The sequence below is a fragment of the Mytilus californianus genome, unplaced genomic scaffold, assembly GCF_021869535.1.
Source record: "Mytilus californianus isolate M0D057914Y unplaced genomic scaffold, xbMytCali1.0.p SCAF_4, whole genome shotgun sequence".
Classification (NCBI taxonomy): domain Eukaryota; kingdom Metazoa; phylum Mollusca; class Bivalvia; order Mytilida; family Mytilidae; genus Mytilus; species Mytilus californianus.
The window spans coordinates 79,509,479-79,533,158 of record NW_026262690.1 but is presented as its reverse complement, the minus strand read 5'-3'; the positions used below and the strand labels follow the sequence as shown (position 1 = coordinate 79,533,158).

At 32.7% G+C, this 23,680-nt stretch overlaps 1 protein-coding gene across 1 annotated transcript in view; it reads left to right on the top strand.

The window, feature by feature from the left end:
* LOC127737092 (uncharacterized) overlaps positions 1 to 22,188 on the top strand; it is a 32,887-nt gene extending 10,699 nt beyond the window's left edge. The window contains exons 2-4 of the mRNA XM_052247625.1: positions 3,764 to 3,873; positions 21,741 to 21,921; positions 22,175 to 22,188. Of these exons, the coding sequence (XP_052103585.1) occupies positions 3,764 to 3,873; positions 21,741 to 21,921; positions 22,175 to 22,188 (305 nt within the window). The remainder of the gene's footprint in view (positions 1 to 3,763; positions 3,874 to 21,740; positions 21,922 to 22,174) is intronic.
* Positions 22,189 to 23,680: the final 1,492 nt, after the last annotated feature.

The following is a 23,680-nucleotide window of genomic DNA, read 5'->3' as shown; positions in this document are numbered from 1 at the left end:
CGGTCATCTTGGTTGGCAGGCGGAGTCATCGGACACATTTTTTAAACTATATACCCTAATGATGATTGTGGCCAAGTTTGGTTATATTTAACCCAGTAGTTTCAGAGGAGAAGATTTTTGTAAAAATTAATGACGACGGACGACGACGGACGCCAAGTGATGAGAAAAGCTAACTTGGCCCTTTGGGTCAGGTGAGCTAAAAACAAAATACTACATTTCTATACCATGAATTACTTAATAAAACAAATTTGAGATCAAAGAAGCCAAGCTGCGAAAAAATGTCCCTTTCATATCTAACAATTCGTACATCATCACTCAATCCAAGCTGTCGTTTATTGAAAAAAAATGTATTTAATATTCGTTATTTATCCCCCAAAGACCATTTATAAAATAATCAGTGAGATCAAAGACATCATAATCATACTAATCAGCAGTCTAAATTACAATCAACAGTCATTAAAAGAAATTCTAGATATGTAACAATGAAGCCAATTAATGCTTGGATGGAGAGTTGTCTCATTGGCACTCATACCACATCTTCTTATATCTATCCAAAACAAGGCATTATCTAAAAAAATATTTCGATGACTTTTGAGAAATATATATTTTATCTAATATTTACCATATTAATATCTGAATGAAATTTTAATAACATTAATAACTTATATGTTTTTTTTTTTATAAAAGTAAGGAGAACGAACCAAGGGCAAAGGACTATATGGCCGAACGAACCCAGGGCGAACATGTTATTAGGGCAAACGGACCCGATACCGATCAAAGTGTGTATCAAATTGTGAATGTTTAAAAAAAATACTCGTTTAATGAAAAATCAAGTTTTTAATATACCGACCAACAAGACATGAAAGTTACACAATGTATTTCAAAATTGAAGAAGATAGCTGATCTTTGCTAATATTAATAATGACCCCTCTGCTAATTTGTTTATTGTTAATTGTCATTTCTTTGATATACCCTAAAAGTACAAATTATGCTTTTGTTTAGAAACAAAAAAGAAAACAATAAAAGTTTTGGTAAGACTTCCACTTGAACTTCCCTTTACTGTGCATTCTATATATGGAGTCTACCAGTGGGGTTCAAATGGAAGTCTTGCCCAAAAGGTAATTAAAAAACGACTTTCAATCATAATTTGAGGCAGGATTTATAAGAATGAACTTTACATGTAATATATGATTTTCTTGCTTGTAACTATATGTATAGGATTTATTTGTTTTTACACAGTTTTGATTTAGAAGAAAAACCGACACGGTTAGAAAATACAAATAATTACACCATTACTAACACAATTCTATATTAATAGTCTTGTAATGGTTAAAAAATACATAAAATAACACCATTACAAACTTAATCCCAATTTTATATTCTATTTTTAGAAATTTACCTGTGACGTCACTTTTTGTGGCGTTGATACATTCGTGTGACGCACAGTTCATAATCCTATTGTGGTGTACATGGGAGGTGTCCGTTGTTATTCTGTGGTTAACATGTTGTAATGTACTATTATATTATTTATTTATGTATTTCTCTGTCCTAAGTGTTCTTGCGTTTATTTGTACTGTATTCCTGTCACGTAATATTGTCATATTAACGGTATTTTTGACATTGCCATATAAGCGGGAGGTTTGGCTAGCCATAAAACCAGGTTCAGCCCACCATTTTTTCTTAAAATGTCCTGTACCAAGTCAGGAATATGGCAGTTGTTATCAAATAGTCCGTTTCTATGTATGTTGGTGTTTGTTTTTGTAGCAGTTCAGTGTTTCTGTTGATCCGTTGTTTTCCTCTTATAGTTGATGTGTTTCCCTCGATTTTGGTTTGTGATCCGGATTTGTTTCAGTTAAATCGATTTATGACTATTGAACAGCGGTATACTACTGTTGCCTTTATTTGCAGAACATTAATGATAAAAGAGAAAACAAATGAAGAAATGAATTAAAAGTACTCTTCGAGATTTTTGGCTTTACATGCTCTTCAACTTCGAATGGTGAATATTTCGTACCCAAAGGTATCACCAGGTCAGAAGTCAAGTAGTCAGCACTTTTGTGTTCACTTAGAATAACATTGATTTATTCATTTTGTGTTCATTTACTGTTTATAGAATAGTGATTTATTCGGAACACTAATACTTTTCAAACCTCAGGCTTAGATTGCCTGAACCGTATTTTGGACCACTTTTTTTTAATGTTTTGGCTTTCAATGACATTCAACTATTTTGATTCGAGTCTTATGTAAACAAAACGCACATCTGACGTACCAAATTAAAAGCCTTATATGTTTTATGAGCATTTTCTTAAGATCTACGACCAGAAATACAAGAGTTGATACAGATTCATCGTATTGGTCACCGGTGACTGTAAATCATGTGATTTTCAATCGTTCTTCATCAAAATCAGTATTGTGTCAATAGCACTCGCCTGTTGATTAAGTCTACATAATGTGAAAAGGAATAACAAAAATACCGAACTCCAAGGTAAATTCAAAAAGATGAAGTCCATAAAAATGACAAAATCAAACGTTATCAATCAACGGAACGAGTGAAAAACAACTGTCATATTCCTGACTTAGTACAGACATTTCCCGAGGAGAATGGTGGGTTAAACCTGGTTTAATACCTAGCTTAACCTCCCACTTCTACGACAGGTGTTTATTGTTTCGTTATATTGACAAAAGTAGGTGAGAAACTCAAACAGATATGAAAGGTAAATGTGAAAATAATTGGGATCCAGCAGTCAAAATTGTGTAAGCATACATCACAACTAACTAAAAATTCAAATAAACCTGCTTAATATACAAATAAATCTAACAAAGACGACAATTAATAATGTGTTGTAGTTGATTTTTTGTTTACCAAGACGACAATAAAAAACGTTTTTGTAGTGAACATTGCTTGATTTTTTATATGATGAAGACATACTCTTTCAATCAGTTTAATTGAGGTCTGGAGCTAGCATGTGCGTAACTGCTAGTAGTCCTTTGTTAATTTATGTTGATCATTGTCATTTTGCTTAGTTTCTTCTATTTCCTATTCTAACATCGGACTTAGACTTCTTTTAAACTGAATTTTGCTGTGTGTTTGTTTATTCTACTTTGGCTAGAGGTATAGGGGGAGGGTTGAGATCTCACAAAACATGTTTAACCCCGCCGCATTTTTGCGCATGTCCCAAGTCAGGAACCTCTGGCCTTTGTTAATCTTGTATGCTTTTTTTTTAAATTTTGGTTCATTTATATGTTTCGGAGTTTAGTGTGACGTCCATTTTCGCTTAACTAGTATGCATTTTTGTTTAGGGGCCAGCTGAAGCCCGCCTCCGAGTACGGGATTTTCTCGCTGTGTTGAAGACCCACTGGTGGCCTTGGGCTGTTTTGTGATCTTTGTTCGGGTTGTTGTCTCTTTAACACATTCCCCGTTTCCATTCTCAATTTCATACACAAGAGGAATGTATTAATTGAAGCTAGATTAAAACAACTCTTGGAATTTTTGTTTTAGAATTACTGCACCTGTGTAAACCTAACATAACTTCAACGTTTATTCAAGTTATAAAATGGATATTTGCAGGACATCTGATATTAAAACATGATGACCCATAGTAGGAAATGTACTCATGTTTGCTTCTGATAAATAAATTTTGAACAAGTCTACAAGCTTAAAAATCGTTATAGGTTATCTTTATAGCACTGATTTTTACTGTTCTTTTTTGAATAAGATGTCTATAAAGTATATTTTTTTACTTCTGTATTAAATTATTTCCAGTGAGTTGTGATGCCATATTATATGAATTATCACAAGAACAAGATACAAGTCACCAGAGATTTGCCGAAACTTCTAAGGACGTATCAGCAACTAAAGTAACAGAAGGAAAGGTATGACCATCTTGTGTGAATTTATATGTGCTGTTCTCTACGTCCATACATGTTACATTATGTTCATTCAATTTTGAAAAGAACAACTCAAAAATGAGGACTAAAAGTCTAACAAGCTTAATCCAAATGACATGTTAAAATTAGAAATATAAAAAGCAAGGAGATTTGGTTTTATTGCCAATGAGACAACTATCCACCAGGGACCAAATGACGAGGATGTAAACAATCATAGGTCATCCTACGGCCTTCAACAATGAACGAAACCTATACAATATAAAAAACTGCATTACCAAATGCGAAACATTTAAACGGGAAGATAAATTCTTTTTGAGGACAAAATAAACGAAATACAAATATTTCATACAGCAACCAACCACAACTACTGAATTTAAGTCTTTTGACAGACTACCAAAAATATGCTGCGGTTAAATATGTTTGTAAGCGCTCAAAATTCCCCTAACAAACAATAATCAGTTGGCGAGGGCTGTCGGATCGGTACGAGGTACATTGAAATACTTATGCAATAGACAAAACACAAAGTACTGATCTAAGAGTACTCGTAGTTACTGGAAGCTCGTTCGAAACATATTTCAAACAATAAATCAACCATGTTTTCGCAGACTAAATTATCAATCAGTACAAATTCAAAGATTACCCTGTCATTTATTCTAACTGGACAAAACTTCACCTTCGCCGATACCATTTGGATCAGTATCCAATTTAAATTCCCCTAGGAGGGCGGGCTTAACTAAAATTAGATAATTGATCAGAGCTCATTTAAGAATGTGAAACTCACTCTTGGATTTATAAATACAATTCCTATATAAAAAGCAGATTCCTAGAAATATCGTCTGGATTCTTTTAATTTTTTTGGATTGGCCAGCGTCTTTTTTAGCTTCATATACTTTCGATGGTCAGGAGCATTGATCATTCTTTTTCATTCAAAAAACCCTTCGTAACAAAATCTATCTTCAGGCGCAATGGCTACTTGATAATGGTCTGTTTTTTGTAAAAAATAAAAAAAGGACTGCTGTTAAGGAACTGACGTGGGCGTGTGGTGTAATGGTCTAAGGCTATCTGCTTTCATCTTCTGATACATTTCTTTGACTCAGGGGTAACCTTCTTGGTGCTTGTTTTCTAGAGCTGTGTCTCCTATTGTATCTATATAATGCTGTACCGTATGGATCAGTCTAATATAATTTTGACAAAAAGAATACTCTCATAATATGGCTAATAACTCTTTTTCTTGTTTCTCGTCTTTGGTCGATTATTCTTGGCATTGGTCAAGTGTCTCTTTAAATTGACGAACGTCTTGGGTATATTCTTAAAAGTCATTCAAAAGGTTCTGGGAATGTACTGACTCAGCTGTAGCAGCAAAAGTATTTGCAGAAGGTATTGTGGTTTGTCACACACATTGATTATCCTCAGTGGTTATCTTGCATCATGTCTTCTAACACATTAATATTTTGGTACTTGGATACTTCGATCCTCTTAATGTGAATGTGCTTTGATTATCATCTCTCTTCTTATGGATATGGCCATTTCATGGTCAACAGTTAATCTGAACAGTCTGGGTATATTTTCACTACTCATCTTTACACATTAATTGGTAATGATAATAAAAGTTCAGATTGTGGTCATAAAATTATACTCAGTGACAGCAGGTATTTCTACATTTCCTACAATAATGTTCTGGTAAAAGATTTCACTGTACATTTCAAGGGCAGTGTAATTTTACAAAAGGGTCAAAGGGATGCTATCATTCATGTGGAAAATAGAGTAGAAAGACTCTAAATGGTCCTTATTTAGATCTTGTTCAAACCTTGTAATTAGTATTTTTTCTTATTGTGGAAATAATATCCACTGTTATGTCTCCTAGTGTGGCATCTCTCTGCATGCACGAAGAGGTGTCACTGCTTTTGTTTTCAAGGATCAACCATTGAGTTTGGCAAAAAATACAAAGTGTACTTTATAATCCTTCAAACAGGTGAACAAATCATAATTTGGTGGTTTTGTCAAACCTACATTACTATCATTATCTCAAGTTTATGTTGTGTGAGGAAACGAACATACTCTTATTGGTTAGCCCAGCAGTTAACCCTTTTTGTGTTGACATAGAATTTCATTGATATGTTCATTTTCTGTAAATCTACTGTTTGAAAAATATTGATATATTTGAAATACTAAGATTTTCTAACCCAGGCATTGATTGTCTAGCCGTATTTTACAAAAGTTTATTTTCAGAATTCTCTGTTTTAACGCTTTTTAACTTCGTATTATATTTGACCTTTCAATTTTTTATTCTAGCGCCACTGATGAGTGCTATGTAGACGAAACGCCCGTCTGTCCTATATAACTATATATGAGCCTGATATCTTTGATGAGTTTTTACAACCACTTGGCCGATGCCAATGTTGTAGACGTTTCGTCAACGAGGACATTACCAAACCTGTAGTCAACACATTTTGTGTTCACATGAAATATCATGTACTTATACATCCCGCCATTGTGTTATTGTGCTAAGGTCAATTTTGAGTTCTTGTCTTTCATTTTTGCTTATGTACTTTGTCTATATGCCATTTTGTGTTTCTTTGTTGAAACAGTTATTTGTTTGTATAGTGATTAAGATTATATTACAATGTTGACTGCTGTACCCCGATTTTTTGACGTTTTTACTTATCATGTCTGTTTGTTTTGCTCACACATTGTTGTCAATATAATGGAATTCTATGCGACTGTCATACAAGTGAGAGGTTTAGCTAGCTATAAAATCAGGTTTAATCCACCATTTTCTACATAAGGAAATGCCTGTACCAAGTCAGGAAAATGACAGTTGTTTTCACTTCGTTAGATGTGTTTGAACTTTTGATTTTGCCATTTTATAAAGAACTTTTTGTTTTGAATTTCCTATGGAGTTCGGTATTTTTGTTTTTTTATCATTGATACGTTAAATTTTTCTGTAAATTTACTGTTTATGGAATATTTAGATAACAGAAACAATAGGGTTTTTCTAACCACTCAAATTGTATTTGGCACAACTTTTTGGAATTTGGGTTTTTTTACAGCTCTTCAACTTCGTATTTGATTAAGCCTTCCAAGTTTTTGTTTATTCGAGCGCTACACTATTTTATCTATGAAAAGTTAATTTCAAATATAGGAATCGTACTTGGCAGGGTTTTCTTCAATAATTATCAATGTCTTCGGTCCCTGTACGATACCAATCGACCACGTCCGCTGTCAAAAAGTTACGATGACTTATACTCTCAACGCGCTATATTGATAATTCTTGTCAATGCATGACCTGACATTGTGTTGCTGTCTTATTAAACTTCTTTCTTATATATTCAATACATATTATAAAATTGAAAATGGAAATGCGGAATGTGTCAAAGAGACAACAACCCGACCAAAGATCACAAAACAGCCCAAGGCTACCAATGGGTCTTCAACACAGCGAGAAAATACCGCACACGGAGGCGGGCTTCAGCTGGCCCCTAAACAAAACTGTGTACTAGTTCAGTGAAAATGGACGTCACACTAAACTCCGAAACATATAAATGAACCAAAATTAAAAAAACATACAAGACTAGCAAAGGCCAGAGGCTCTTGACTTGGGACAGGCGCAAAAATGCGGCGGGGTTAAACATGATTTGTGAGATCTCAACCCTCCCCCTATACCTCTAGCCAATGTAGAATAAACAAACACACAGCAATACGCACAGTAAAACCCAGTTCAAAAGAAGTCCGAGTCCGATGTCAGAATAGGTAACAGAAAAAACAAAGCAAAATGACAATAATACATATATTAATAAAGGACTACTAGCAGTTACTGACATGCCAGTTCAACACCTGAATTAAACTGATTGAAAGAGTATGTCTTCATCATATGAAAATCAAGCACAATCCCTCCCGTAAGGGGTTTAGTACCATACCATCATATAATATATGAGAAGAACATAACCCGTATCATGCTAACAACTGGTTTTAAAATAAATGTGTTTATTTCCGATGCAAAGACCCTATGAGTGAATCAATATCAATTCCAAAATATGCCATCTTTAATGACCTGACAACAGTATCGTAACTATATCCGTTTTGAATAAGACTGTTTAAAGGTTTGGTTAGCTTTTGAGGTGAATGAAGACATTTTTGTGGCTTGTATAGAATATTACCATAAAAGATTGGATGTGAAATACCTGAACGTATAAGATGTCTGCATGTTGATTTATATTTACGAATGATGTCCTTGTACCGATGATAAAATTTAGTAAATGTTTTGACTAGTTTGTGATATCGAAAACCCTGGTGTAATATTTTTTCAGTAATAGAGATTTCTTTCGTTAAAATCAAATACGTTGTTATATACACGAGCGAATCGAACAAGTTGAGATATATAAACACCATATGATGGTGACAAGGTAACGTCACCATCCAAAAATGGATAATTAACAATAGGAAATGAAAAATCATCTATTTTATCGTAAATTTTGGTATTTAGCTTCCCATTAAAGATATAGATATCAAGATCAAGGAAAGGGCAGTGTTCATTGTTAGTATTAGCTTTATTTAAAGTCAGTTCAGCAGGATAAATCTCTTTAGTATATATACTGAAGTCGTCATTATTGAGAGCCAATATATCATCCAAATATCTAAAAGTGTTATAAAATTTTTGTATCAGATGTTGTTTCGATGTGTCTTTGATGATTTTAGTCATAAATTGTAACTCAAAACAATACAGAAACAGGTCCGCAATAAGTGGTGTACAGTTAGCCCCCATTGGAATTCCGATAACTTGGAAATCTCCATAGCGAACAAAATGTTTTCTTGTAAAAATTCAAGTGCAGTTATCGTATCAAAGCAGGTCCAATTGACATAGTTCTTTTGTTTGTTGTTACTAAGAAATGACCTAAAAGAGTTTGAACATATATATATTCGCATTCTGACTTTTTAGATGCCCATTTAATTAGATGTGTGAATTTTTTCTTAATGAGATTATGAGGCAAAGTGGTATATAGGGTAGAAATATCAAAACTTTGAACAGATTCGAAATCACCAATCTAAGCATGCAATTTTTCAAGTAGTTCCAACGAATTTTGGACACTCCAAAAGTAATTAATGATGTTACGACACTCATTCCAATTATTTTGAAAGGCCTTATTTGAACAATTCATTACCGGGTTTTTGATTGTACCAAGTGTACTCGTAAGTAGAATAGACAGTTTAGTAGTGGAACAATGACTTGAAAATGAAATAAATCTATATTTGTAAGGTGTTTTGTTACAGATGTCATTTTCCGAAAATTAAATAAGTTTGAATGTTGGTGAATTCGTGATTTCCTTTTGCAGAACCTGAATGTAAAATTTACGTCAAACAATAATGATATTATTGGCAGCCTCATCAGCCGAGACAAAAACAAATTCCTTGGCGTGTTCTTTTAGCTTATGTTTGATACGAGAAATAGGGCTATTATGGTTGTCGTTAAGAGTAAAATGTTCTTTAAAATGTTTAAGGTAGCACAGTACAAAAGCAACTAAATTTTATCAAAATTTCATTATCAGCTGTTTTTGTTACTTCTTAATATTTCAAAACCACAGAAGAAAAATGTATTTACATATCTTGCACTGTTAATGAGTTTTGATGATAATTAGTTTTAAAAACAAATGTACGTGTCTTACTTATACAAGATAAGAACATGTGGGCAGTACTTTGTGGTTAATCAATAGAATCATTTGATAGCTTTATGACCACTGACCAGCAATAAAATTAACAGTTATGAAAAAGAGGTGGATTAGGGATTAATGGGAAAATGAAGATAATGAATTCCAAATAAAAATAATTTCTATATTGGAGCTGCCAGGAGAAAAAACAAAACTACTATTTGGAGATATAGAGGGAATCAAAATATAAATGTATAGATATTTAACAAATATAATTGTACAAAAATTTTAAATGTTGCTGATGTTTATACTAGAATTTCTTGAGGAGAAAATTTAAATATGAATTCTTTTTAAAAGAAAATACAAATTAAATATTTCATTTTCAAACTGCAAAAATGAAAAAAATCTACTTTGTGTAAAACACCATATTGCCATTGTATACAATTATAATTATAGAAATCCTCCATATGGATCCTCTAGACTGACCAACTGATCATTTTGTGTACACATGCGTAACTTACATTTTGTAAAAAACAAAATATATTATTTTATGTACTAAAAGAATAAAATCCATATTGAAAAAAGTAAATGCAATGTGTAATTAAACTTCTGAGATCATTAATAGTAAAGGTTTATCATGGTGGGCGGAGTTTTGACCATATCAGTAGCAACTGACTTACAGCAAGGTCAATAAAGATATAACATCTCCCGCCAAATCTGATTTTGGATGCATAGGGTGTGCATTTTCTTTATATATTTAGAATTGCTGAAATGGAATGCTTTCTTACTGGTCAAAACCTAATTGATTTATGATTAAAGGCCAATTCTGAAGTATCCCCATGGTACATGTGTGAATTATATTGAAGTTAATGGGGGTACAAGTAGGAAAATCCTTATTTATTCAATTGTGACACATTCATTTTTATCATGAAAATAGCTCCTAGATGGGTGCCCCTATATGCCTGATTTTCACACATGTTGTTCCTTGACCAGTTATCTTCAAAACGTTGTCTCAGATTTCCAAAAACATCAATAGAACAAATTCTATACCCAATTAAATTAAGTGATCTCTTATGAATTGAGGTTGCAAACTTCATTGAAGGTTTATGAGAGATTGAAATACAATAGGAAAGATCTGAGACACCCTTTTGGAGGTCAAACTGTGTTGTACAAGAATCTATAAAATATTTTGGTTTGGTATGAATAACAAAGAAGCTAATTTCATTCAAGTGTGAACATCACAATATAGCAACTGATTACATAATAATTATTTATGTAATAATCATGTCATAATGAAATTAGAATCATGTGCAAAACAGTGTAGGCGAGACCATTGATTGGCGCGCTAAAATATCCCATTGACTGGGTCAGATTAGGTGAACGTTCGTCTGTAACGCCCACAACTCACGACGTATTTATTATAAACATTTAAACTGTGGGGTTGCCAAAGGGTTTCAGTATATATACGAACTACAGTGCACAGTATATTATATACATATTTTATTTGCGATCATAAAATGTACGAAGTTGTCCATTACTATGTAAATTGGGTCGATTAAAAAAAGAGCTGAAAATGTTTCTGTTGCCAAGGGTTTTTCACAAGTATAGTAGTTAGCAGAAAAGTTCACCAAACTATACATTTTACCTATTCAAAAACGTAAATGCAAAGGCTTGATCCAAATAGCCTTTTTATTGTCTAATAACTTGCAAGTACGAAAAAGACAGGACAGAAGTATATTTTGTCTATATGTTTTGTGTACGCACACTTTTTAAAGTTGATCATGTATTCGTTCTAAAATAAAATTTTGACCAGATAAAAGTTAAAAGATGACATAATTGGACATGCAACCGCAATTGTTAAATCGCTTTGACGTCCGAAAAAAAAAGATAATAATCAACACATGCATTGTAACTTTTAAAGCCAGTTAAATCCTTTTTTTTTGTTGAAAGAACGTGCGATGTCATAAAAATTGATTATCAAAACATAACGAAAACACAAGTAAAGAACGTTTACACTGAAATGCAGTCAAGTTTAGCGATTGATAATTCATTGATAACATTCTGGCGTATCACAAACAAACAACTTGTAACGTCTCACTTCATTGGCCGAAAGATTTAAATACAACAACAATTGTTGTGTGCACGTGAATTGACACAGGTGACCGACAATGGAATGTACTACGTTACTACGAACGTAAAAAACAATGATTTTTGGTCGAAATAATTAAATAAGTATTTTGTGAATTTCAAATAGTGGGGTCGAAATATTATACTAATAATTTGTGTTAAGTAATATTCTTTATGCATGCAGCACTTGTACCGCACTATGAAAAATATAAGGATAAAATAAAATACATGTGCCGCTTTTATACGGATGAATGTATGAACCACTTTAATTTCTTTCATATTGACGCTAGGTTATTATCCAGACAATGTCGTAGTTACTTATAATAAGGATCTCATAATACTGATCCATTTCAAATTTATGATGGGTTGCACATTCCTCTTTTATTGTTTTCATGCTATAAAACGAAAATAAAGAAGCTAAGCGTTTGTTCTTCAGAAATGACGTGTCATAAACGGGCAAATTGTCCCCGAAAGATCGTACCATGTGTGCACGTGAATATAGATGTACTATGCAATGTACTATCATGGTCACCACGAAATTCAAATGAATTCAGTGAAGGCATGTTGGTGTAAAAAGGTTTGAAATGTTTCATCGGCGAAGATTTTATTTTTGCATGTGTGGAACTAAAAAATAAATAAATACTTGTGAGAAATGTCGTAGTTTATAAGGAACTATATAAATGTACTGTTTTCGATTTTGATTGGTTGAAAATTTATCCTTTAATTTCATACCGTAAGAATAGAGCTTTGCATAACATTGTTGAACAATCCGCCAAAGTAACGTGTGGCATGCGTGCGTATTAAAATGAAATACAAAATCATACATGTATGATAAACTTATAAACGAAATATTAAGAAATTAAGGATGACTACTGTAAAAGTATGTACAAAAATGGAGTCACCTTTTATCAATACATTTAGTGAATAACCACACTGTTTAAAACTGATTGTTTTCTATGCAACTATTTAAATATTTACAATATATAATTTTCAACCGAGGATAGCAAAACAGTTAATTATAAATTAAGAAAGTATATCGCTGGAGTTTATAAAGTACATTTCCTTCCACTGTGCCATGGTTTGCCATCTCTATTTTTTCTCTAAACAAAGCATGGCTGGTTACATGTTTTGAATTTACTTAGAATTTCGGGATTTTTTTTTCAAAATCAAGTAAACTAAATCAGAAAAAAAATCACACTATCCTAAAACTTATGAAAGAATATGAATAATGAACATGACAGTTTATAACACAAACCCATTTACTATAAAAATCGAGCAATATCTTTAGTATGTAATTTGGTTATTTTTGTAGTTAAGTACGGTTTCATTTCAAGTACAACGTTAATTCATCAAGTCCATTGAATAAAAGATAAGGCAGGGTGAGCAACTTGACAAAAAAAAGGCAGGATGACGATTTATGTAAAAAATCAGGATAAACGAATAAATATAGTCAGGACCTAACAGACTGAAAAATAGAAAGACAGGACAGAGATAACAACTAAAAGAAATGAAGGACAAAATGTTTCATCCAAGTCCTTCACCCCCAATCAAAATAAAATGGTAGCTCCCTTAATCCAGGACCAATTGAGAGGAGACAGTTGAATTAAATATTTCGACGTGACCGTTAAGATTAAAGTTTAAAATTTTACATGCACATGTATAAAAGCTAGAATTGCCATGCGATAATCAAGAACACAATCATGTTCGGGAATACGACGATGGAAGTTTTTAACGACCTTGACCGGCTACGTGAATACTGATCAGTCCATTCAGCTTTATAGTACGCGTGTTCTATTTTCGCAGGGTGAGGTCGAAGGTTTGAATTGACCAATGAAAACGATCGTTCCTTAACGAGTTAATCTAATAAAGTTTGTTTGACTGATTATGTTGCACGACCTTTCGCTAAGCTTGACCGCAGTTCAGTGTAAGTATTCAATATAAATCAAAACACAAAGGTTATTCCTGATTAGTTTTTCGAATTATTTTATTTAGGCGTTGAGACCCTTTGGTGACCTCACAGTTTAAATGTCTATAATAAATACGTCGTGAGTTTTGGGCGTTACAGACGAACGTTCACCTAATCTGACCCAGTCAATGGGATATTTTTGCGCGCCAATCCATGGTCTCGGCTACACTGTTATGCACATGATTCTATCACCATTTGAAAGATTAATCTTTTTTCTTTCTTTTGGTACCTCATTTATAAAATTTAAAGCTGGATGAAAGAAATTACATTAGTTTAAAGTTGTCTGATTGGGGGTGAAAAAAATCTTTGTATTGTGCTACCTTAATACGAATATCAACTATGCTCATTACTGAATTTAAAAAAGAATCTAAGGATTTTTTGTCAGCTTTTTCTCGTTTTATCCATTTCGTGCAGTAAGTACGGAGTGAGTCGGGGATGATGTTACGACACTCATTCCAATTAATAATTGACAGGGGACGATATTTGGGTCCTTTACTAAGGAAATATTTCAACTCTCGGTCCTGGGCGATGTTAAGGTCTCCTGTTATAACATGGGAACTGGGGCCATAAATGTATTTGGAATTACTGCAATTTCATGACGTAGGTGTATTGTCACTGATATTAACATCTTTACACACCTCGCTATAATTAAACACATATTTCCGGGTAGATTTTTTATAAACATAACAAATTAGAGGGAGCTCAGTATTATCAAAATAACTCAGGAATTTGTTCTTTTACGGAATGATCATTAAAAATACCGGCAATATTTACAAAATCAAAATCTTGATTGACATATTTGATTTTAATGAAATGTTTTTTGTGGTCTTCAGGGCGATCAATTTTGGGAAACAGTTTAGAATAACAATATGCAATTATAATTTGGACGATTTCATACTTGGGACTGCAATATGGAATTGTGTTGCAATCCTCCAAAATTTGATGTAATTTATTAACAGGTAAAGAACAGAGCTTGGTTAACAGATAATTTCTGCCGTTGTTTTTTGAAATAGTAATTAGGTCTGAAATATTTGAATTGTTAGTACGAAATTTCCTCTGATTGCGATTTATTCTACGTCCATGAGAACGGTTTTTAAGAACAGTTTTAGAAACTATATCCAAAATGTTAACAAAATCGGTTCTTGATACATTACCAATTCCCATGATATTATCATTACGACCGAGAGGATAGACTGTCTGTATTTTTTTTTATCCAATTTAATTCAATTATTTTCCGTGATCGTACACATTTTGAATGAGATTCCCCAGGTTGCTTATTAACTACTTCTAAAGGTTGAACTGTTAAATACTTAAAAGTATGGTTGTGCTTCTTAAGGTGTTGATAAATGATACTTTTAAATTCATGGGGTCTTTTAAAACGATAAAGATGTTCTTGCGTGCGTTTAGATAAATAGCGTCCGGTTTCACCTACGTACTGAATACTGCATCCCGGTTTGTTTCATGTAAGTAAATAGATAATACTGTTAGTTTTTCAATTGATATCAGTTTCAAAATTTAAGGAAAATGTGCGACCATTAAACGTGGACCTAACCTTACTGTTGGTGGAAAGACGGGGACATGTAAGTCATTTTTTGGCATGACACTTATCGATAGAAGGGCAACCACGATTTTTATTATTAAAAATGTTAGCGATCGTGGTATTTTTAGATAAGCGATTTTGAAGATTGAGACGTGTAGATACCCTTTCAACGAGTTTTGTATTGAGTATTTTTCATTTCTGAGTTTCATTTTTTTCCGGATTTCCAATACAAAGGAGCAAAGACTGGCGTCCAGAATATGATCCAGCACACAGAAATCGAATCAAGTAAAAAGATAAAATGATAAAACTGTTCGGCTTAAGACGTCAAGCACCATCTGTCATCAAGTACCCGACAAAATACGTAACCTACAAAACCAGGAGACAAAAACAAAAGACAGGGTATCTCAGGGTAGCGCCTGACGTCTGACTTAATAGAATAATGGGGCTGAATAGTGAAATATGAGTTTAAATAAATATTCCTAAAGTAATTAACTTAGAGAAGTTCTCGTTCGGACACACACTCCATTATCTAGTATATTATAAGAGCATAAACTTGAAGCACGGGTAGGCACTAAAGACAAACTCTGTAAAAAATAAAATTGAGAATGGAAATGGGGAATGTGTCAAAGAGACAACAACTCGACCAAAGACCACAGAACAGCCCAAAGCCACCAATGGGTCTTCAAGACAGCGAGAAAATCCCGCACACGGAGGCGGGCTTCAGCTGGCCCCTAAACAAAAATAAGTACTAGTTCAGTGAAAATGGACGTCACACTAAACTCTGAAACATTTAAATGAACTAAAATTAAAAAAACATACAAGACTAGCAAAGGCCAGAGGCTCCTGACTTGGGACAGGCGCAAAAATGCGGCGGGGTTAAACATATTTTGTGAGATCTCAACCCTCCCCCTATACCTCTAGCCAATGTAGAACAAACAAACACACAGCAATACGCACAGTAAAACTCAGTTTAAAAGAAGTCCGACTATGCATTAGTTTTTAGGATTTTATATTGTTTTTCTTTTTGTGGTTTCTTTAGGAATCTACATTTCTAAATCAAAACATATAGGTATTTGATGATCTATAGTTGCTTACATTAACGTCAATTTGTTAATCTACTTCTTTGACAGTCATATAGTCAGGAATATGACAGTTGTTGTCCATTCGTTTGATGTGTTTGAGCTTTTGATTTTGCAATTTGCTTATGGACTTTCCGTTTAGAATTTTCCTCGGAGTTCGGTATTTTTGTTATTTTACTTTTTTTATAGTACAAAAATTATCACCATATGGTGAAAGTAAACTGCATTTTACTTTCTGTGCTAAAAACAAAATATATCTCATATATCAAAAATTAATATTCCGGGTATAAAATCCACAATGTTCTTTAACAGTTAGCATTCTAATAGAGATTTCCAATAAAATGACAATACTCGACATAACCAACCTATTTGAACGTATCTCGGTCTATTGCATTGAAGCATGACGGAGGGGAGCACAGACTGTATGAATTTTGTGTTAGTTGAATACACATATTGTGTTGGAATCGAACAAATTTTAATATTAACCCAATCTGTTTTTTTAAATCTTTACATGTTTTGTTATCACATGCAAGAGGATTTTATTGGCAACAACCTTTTAAGGGAATAATTATTCCAGCTACGTGTAATCAAATGCACCATCATTACTTGGTCATTTCACTTGACCCATATATTTAGTTCTTTTCAAAGGATTAATTCTTAAAATTACTTAGTCAAAATTAGGTCTGAAAAAATAAAAATTATGAATTCTGAAGCGAGATGATATTCTCATTATTGATTTTTAAGTTGTAACGTTAGACCAGGAGTTTCAAACACACCTGAAATTGAAAGGTGTTTTCGACTTGCTTCTTATTTTAGCATATTTTTGTAAAATACTTTTGTCAGAAGCAGATATTCAGATCATTGATGCATTTATCAGAAATTACTTTGTCATCTTTCGGTAGAATTTATAAAAGGAAATTTATGAGAATACATCTTCAAAAAAAAAAATCATTACACTTTATCAAATCAGTTGTTATTTTGCTTCTATTCTTTAATCATATAAAATACATTATATAATGCATGGGTACTATGAAAAGTCTTTATGAGCAAATAAAGTCATTGCTCACAGATTGTTTAAATGAAATGCTTGACGTTGAAACAAATACTTCTGAAAAACGGACATGTATGGAATATTTCATAGCAGTTTTGTTAAGTAGGTTCTATGAGTTTTATGCCCAAATCATGCTTGCGGGTGGATAATATATTTTCTGGTCTGTGCATCCGTCCGTTCGTCCGTCCCGTGCCAAATTCAACTTATATTTAAAATCATTTAATAAATTAGGGTTTGACCTGGATTTAATTGTTCAATTTACATGGAAATGTGCTATTATGACAAAAGGGGGGGAACGATGTCTTATGGACACTTATTCTTGTTTCATATGGTTTTAATATACATGTATGTGTGTCTTACATTTTCATAAACACCTCGGTGATCTCATGGTAGGGTGCTCGCCTCGATTGCGGAAGGTCGTGGGTCTGATCATTGGCAGGTTAAGAACAAAGATTTACTGTACGCGTCATTTAGTAGTAAAAGCAAAGACTGTCGGCCCGGAGTAAGAATAATGTGTCCTGGTAGGTTGCCATGTCGATCGGCTTCCTAGGGGCAGTTACTTTGTGACAAGGGTGACCTAGCACGTTAAAGATCCGTCTCAGCATGTCGGTGTAGTACAAAGCAGGGTTCATATTCATATCATAGTAACATGTTCTCATCCTGGATTCGCAGTTAACTTGCCACTGGAGGTTGCACAGCCATTCATCCATGTATAATCAGTATTCATTATCTACCCAAAACAAATTATCAAGTATATATGTATACTATATATTCAAACTAAATATGAATTAGTGTTCTGCATCTTGTCGATACTTAGGGGGGGCATATAAACAGTAAAAAAAAATAAACAAAATAGCGTGCCGTTTTAACTGTATTGCGCAAAGAAATCTTATTATCTTATTTTTTTATTTTTTTTACATATGGCAAATGCAATTCACAAATTCAGTTACCACCTTTAAATTATTTAATAATAAAATGGATAAAAATACAATAAGTGAACATATTTCAAGTGATTTAAAAGATTTTGGCAGGAAATGTCGTTTGTATTTGGACTAGTATAGTATTTTAAACTGTCATCCCCGTTAAACGAAATGACAAAGTACAATTCTTACTCGAGCACACCTTCTAAAATACAATGATCTATTTATGAAATTTGTTTATCTATAAATTTTATCATAAATGCAAAATACTTTTTTTTTCGTACATTTTAAAGAAACGTGTATTCGTTCTCGCAGTAATGTTGTCTTGTTGCGTACTTACACACTAGTTTTACTCGGATGATATGGATGTCTCATAAAGTGTTTTAAGGTCCCGATTCTCAATAAAGAATTTGGTGACATATATGAGTTTTGAATTTACTAATAACCTGTTTAAAAAAAAGTTAAATCACAAAAATACTGAACTCCGAGGAAAATTCAATCGGAAAGTCCCTAATCACATGGCAAAATCAAATGACAAAACACATCAAACGAATGGACAACAACTGTCATATTCCTGACTTGGTACAGGCATTTTCAAATGTAGAAAATGGTGGATTGAACCTGGTTTTATAGCGCTAAACCTCTCACTTGTACGACAGTCTTATCAAATTCCGTTATATTTACAATTTAGAGTTTACTATACAGCGTGTTCTTTCGGGTCATCCTTCGAGGTCGTATAGCTACCTACGGATGCCTTTTCATTTGTTCTTACAAAACTCTGGCTTTGGCTTTTGATTTAAGAACGTGTTTAAAAAGGAATATTAGTAATTATTTAGTTTCGTTTGTTTTTTAAATGAAAAATTCGGCTAGTTTGAAGGCGAACTATAATCATTTAAAAAAATCGGGTTTTATGTTATGGTTAAGCTGAACACATTCTTTCTTTTATAAGAATGCTTTTACGTTTCATTATCATGGAACTTTCATCTGCACAGTATATTGAAAACAAATTGTCATAATCAAGACCATGAAATATAACTCGAATCAATCGCTATGGTATTTATGGGATACGTGTATATACGTGATCTTATGAAAATGCAAATTTTAGGCGGGAATCTTGAGAATCACGTGATGATTAAAAAATACATGATTTCTATCCTTTTTCATCACTTAAAATCAAGTAATGTTGACAAAAGTCTAGTGTGTTGTTTTTATACTCTTTGAATGTTTAATGTAAACTTGAGCGACGTATTTAAGCAAATTCTTAGGTTGACAATAACCGGTCCCATTAGGTCCGTACGTCGAGTTACGTACGTATGTCATTTTATTGGAATTTTCTACTATTCGTGACCAACGCATATACCATCTGTGCTTTGACGTCCATGGTCAGATTTGGAAATTTAACATTCAAAAGGTAAAAATACCAAACTCTAAAAAAAATTCAAAACGGAAAGTCCCTTAACAAATGGCAAGATCAAAAGCTCAAACACATCAAACGAATGGAAAACAACTGTCATATTCCTGACTTGGTACAGGCATTTCCTATGTAGAAATGGTGGATTAAACCAGGTTTTATAGCTAGCTAAACCTCTCACTTGTATGACAGTCGCGTAAATTTCCATTATATTGACAACAATGTGTGAGGAAAACAAACAGACATAATAGGTAAAAATATTAAAAATAAGGGTACAGCAGTCAACATTGTGTTATGATCTTAATCACTAAAAAAACAAACAATTATGTCATCAAAGAAAAAGAAAATGGCACGTAGACACTCTATAGACAAAGCACATAAGCAAAAATGAAAGACAAAAATACAAAAAAATACAATAGCACAATAACACAATGGAAGGGTGTACAAATACCGAGCCACCCCAAAAGGATAAATGACAATTAATTCTTTTCTTTTAAATCATTTTTTATCATAGCCTTTAAATGACTTAATCTTTATAATACAAAATGTTGAACGCCTTTTATTTCAGTTCATATTTAAGGTTTATCAAAAAGTATTGACAAAGCAGCAACTAAATTTTCATTGCTTACCGATAAACATATGCACCTAGAAAAATTATAAGGCATTGCTGGACCTAGATTCTCAGAAAACGTTTTTGAATTTTATTTTTATTTTTTTACCTTTTCTAAACTGAGTTGAGATAGATGTTTTAGAAGGTCCCCTCATGTAGTAACTGTGATAATTGACCTGGACAAGAACAATCCAGGGATATATATGCATAACAACCATTGATATAAACTTTGTAACTGAGTGAACCGTATCAAGTCAAATTCAGTTCTATGTAATATGTTATCATCTTCTGCAGGCTGGAAAAAGTTAATCTTAGATCCAAAAACAGTTTTTTCATCTCCTCAAACACACCATGAATATAACTTTTATATATCTAGGTCAAGCCATGCCATGATATGACAACTTCCGAACATTCAAGAATGAACAGCTATACACTATCTCTTGTAATTAATCATGAAGAACAAGATTATCATTTTCTGACATAAACAAAGTGACAAATCCTTAATCAAATTTGTTAGTACTTAAATACCTATAGGGTATCCGTGTGATTTCAATTTGGTAAGGCAGCTTACCGATTGTAACGTGAAACAGTATTTATAAAATCATTTGCTGTTTAATTGTAAGTTTTGTATAAATTTGCTTTGAAATCACCCTTTTGTTAAACTGACAATTAAGTTCTGTCATGATTAAAATATGTTTTCTTTAGAAATGAAAATATACTTTGAGAGGGGATAATCCAACCTTCCAACTTCCAATTAAAATTTAACGATCTGAGTTATATCAATTACTTTGAATAGCATCTTACTTTTTTCGACAATTTATATTTCCCTAAAAACGAATGATATGATTTCCGAGCATAACATGACTTTCTACAATAATTGTTTCACCTATGCTCGTGACCAAAACTTACGAAACCTCAAGAATAAAACCTCTGGTAGCTTAAAATACCTATATGGAACAGCAGAAACCGTTTACGGTCAACTTTGCCTAAAGGGGGTTGCAACTTATTTTAAGCACAAATGTAAACTTCTAAACATAACAAATAAATTTATAGTAGAAGGTTTATGTGATTCTCACTACTCTGTTGAACCGCACTGGTGTTTTATAAAAGAAGTAAAGAAATTGTGAAAGCGATTTGAAATTTTGCGGCAATTCCTGTTTGAACAGTTGCACTTGGAATAAACCATGTGTTCTGTTGGTGAACAGCTACTGTTATGTTTAACATTATGTTAATGTTTTAATGTCTCCTTGTGCAATTCTCATTAATTGAAAAAATGTGTATATGTTTATCGCTTATTCATTTATTACGTTAGCCAGTCACATACATACTTTTATGTATAAGTATGAGTATAAAGGTAGTAGATTTGAATTTTCCACATATTTCTCGTAAATTAGGTAAAATGAAAGAGGTGGGTTGTTCAGTTGGTTTAAATGTCTCTGCCATTTAACATTTAGATGAAAATCTATCTTGCCTGATTACTATTATATTCGAATTTTCCTTCGTTAGTCTGAAGAAAAGTCAGAAGACACTAGAATGGAAGAATCTGAAGCAGAGCTTGCAACTGCAAAGAAAACAAAAGAACCAGAAGAACCAGAATTAAAAGGAAAAGGTAAACAGAATGTTGAAGCTACAAATATTGAAGAAGATGTTAATGTACCAGAATTGCAAACAGAAGAAAAATCTCAATGTAATAATGGAAAGTTTCTTACAAATTGTTACACGATATGGATGACCGAAACTGTCAATAACCTGACTTTTTCTTTCTACCTTTTGCCTTTTTTAAAGATCTTCGTTCTTTGAAACAACTGAGCCAATCATAACCTGAATTGCCCGGAATTATCCTTTATTTGTTCATATTTTATTTTGTAATTTATCAACAAAAATGGCCTAAATGACTGAACCTAAGATATAAGGGTAAAATACAAATTATTGTTTAATAGCTCGAAATTTCTAGTAAAAAGAGAAAATATATATTGGCAAAGTCAAGATCAACTGTTAATCGATTAGTTTGCCAGAGTATTAAGAGTTTTTTTTTCATTTACTAGCATTGGGTCGTTGCCCGTAGATGAATTTGGCAATTATATTCATGTCCCTTTAATTTTCGATCATATAGATCCGAACGTTTCTATGTATTTTTACATTCCTTTAAATGTTTATGTTTGAGCGTTCCTGATGACGACTAATCTAGAAAAGCGTTTCGGACGCACAAAATTTATAAAGTGTTATTTTAATTACTAGTAACTAGCACTGTGTTGATCCTCTGCTGATGGATTGTTATTCCCTGAGGGTATCATCAGCTCATTAGTAAGTGATTCAGGACTGACATGATTAGTAACATACATTTCTAAAATTCCCCACTGATCAATATAGAAAATACGTAGAAACAAGGGTTAAAACTCCCTCAGGGAAAGTTGAGCTTAGAAGAATTTGGTAATGTTTGTCATGTCCCTTTAGATTATATAAACAAATTATATGAAATTTTCTGAGAATTTATGTGTTTGGAACGAATTGTATCAAAAATAAGGTCGATAAAAGAGAGGCGAAAGATACGAAAGGGACTTTCAAACTCATAAGTCGAAAATAAACTGATAACGCCTGGGCAAAAAAAGAAAAAGACCAAACGACAAACAACAGTATACAAAACACGACACGGAAATATAAAGACTGAGCAAAACGAACACCACCAAAAACAGAGGTTGATCTCAGGTGCTCCGAAAGGGTAAGCAGATCCTGCTCCACATGTGGCACCCGTATAATGATCGTTCGAGACAATCTATTACAGAATTAATTTCGTCCTATCAATATGAGGCAAAGAGGATCATAAACACTGGCATTATATTTTATTTCATTTTTCTATTTTAATGTATTATTTACTGATAAGTTGTTAAAGAGTTAACCTGTTGTTCCTCGACAAAACAAGATGTAAAAATGATATAGTATTCCGTTTGAAATTATGTACATTATTTTTAACAGGTCGACATATTAGTGTACTTTTTAGCAAGTATCTATTGAATGTATTAGTATTTTACTTTACCTTCAACAAGCACAAATTTACAAATAAATCAAAATCTGTTTAACATGTTTAAATTCATACAATAGTCATCTTGCATCCATCTAAAGGTTATTTCATTCCATTTTTGTTAAATGCCAAAAAAACGAAACATTCGTCTCTTCAATAAATATTTTAATCTGAATCATGTCTAGGTTTAATTGTTATCAACTAGGCAGGATTGAATTTGTATTGTCACTCTAATGTATGAATTTTGCTCTAAAGAGTTACGGTTATACTTGGTCTCTCCAGTTCAAACTAATACTTAAACCGTTGTCGTAACGTCTTTTTATTTACACTCAACTCTTGATATCTAGAAAAACTATTTGACTGAATTATTTTTTCCGAACGTTCATTGATATTATTTATAATTTTATAATAGAATTAAATCATCGGC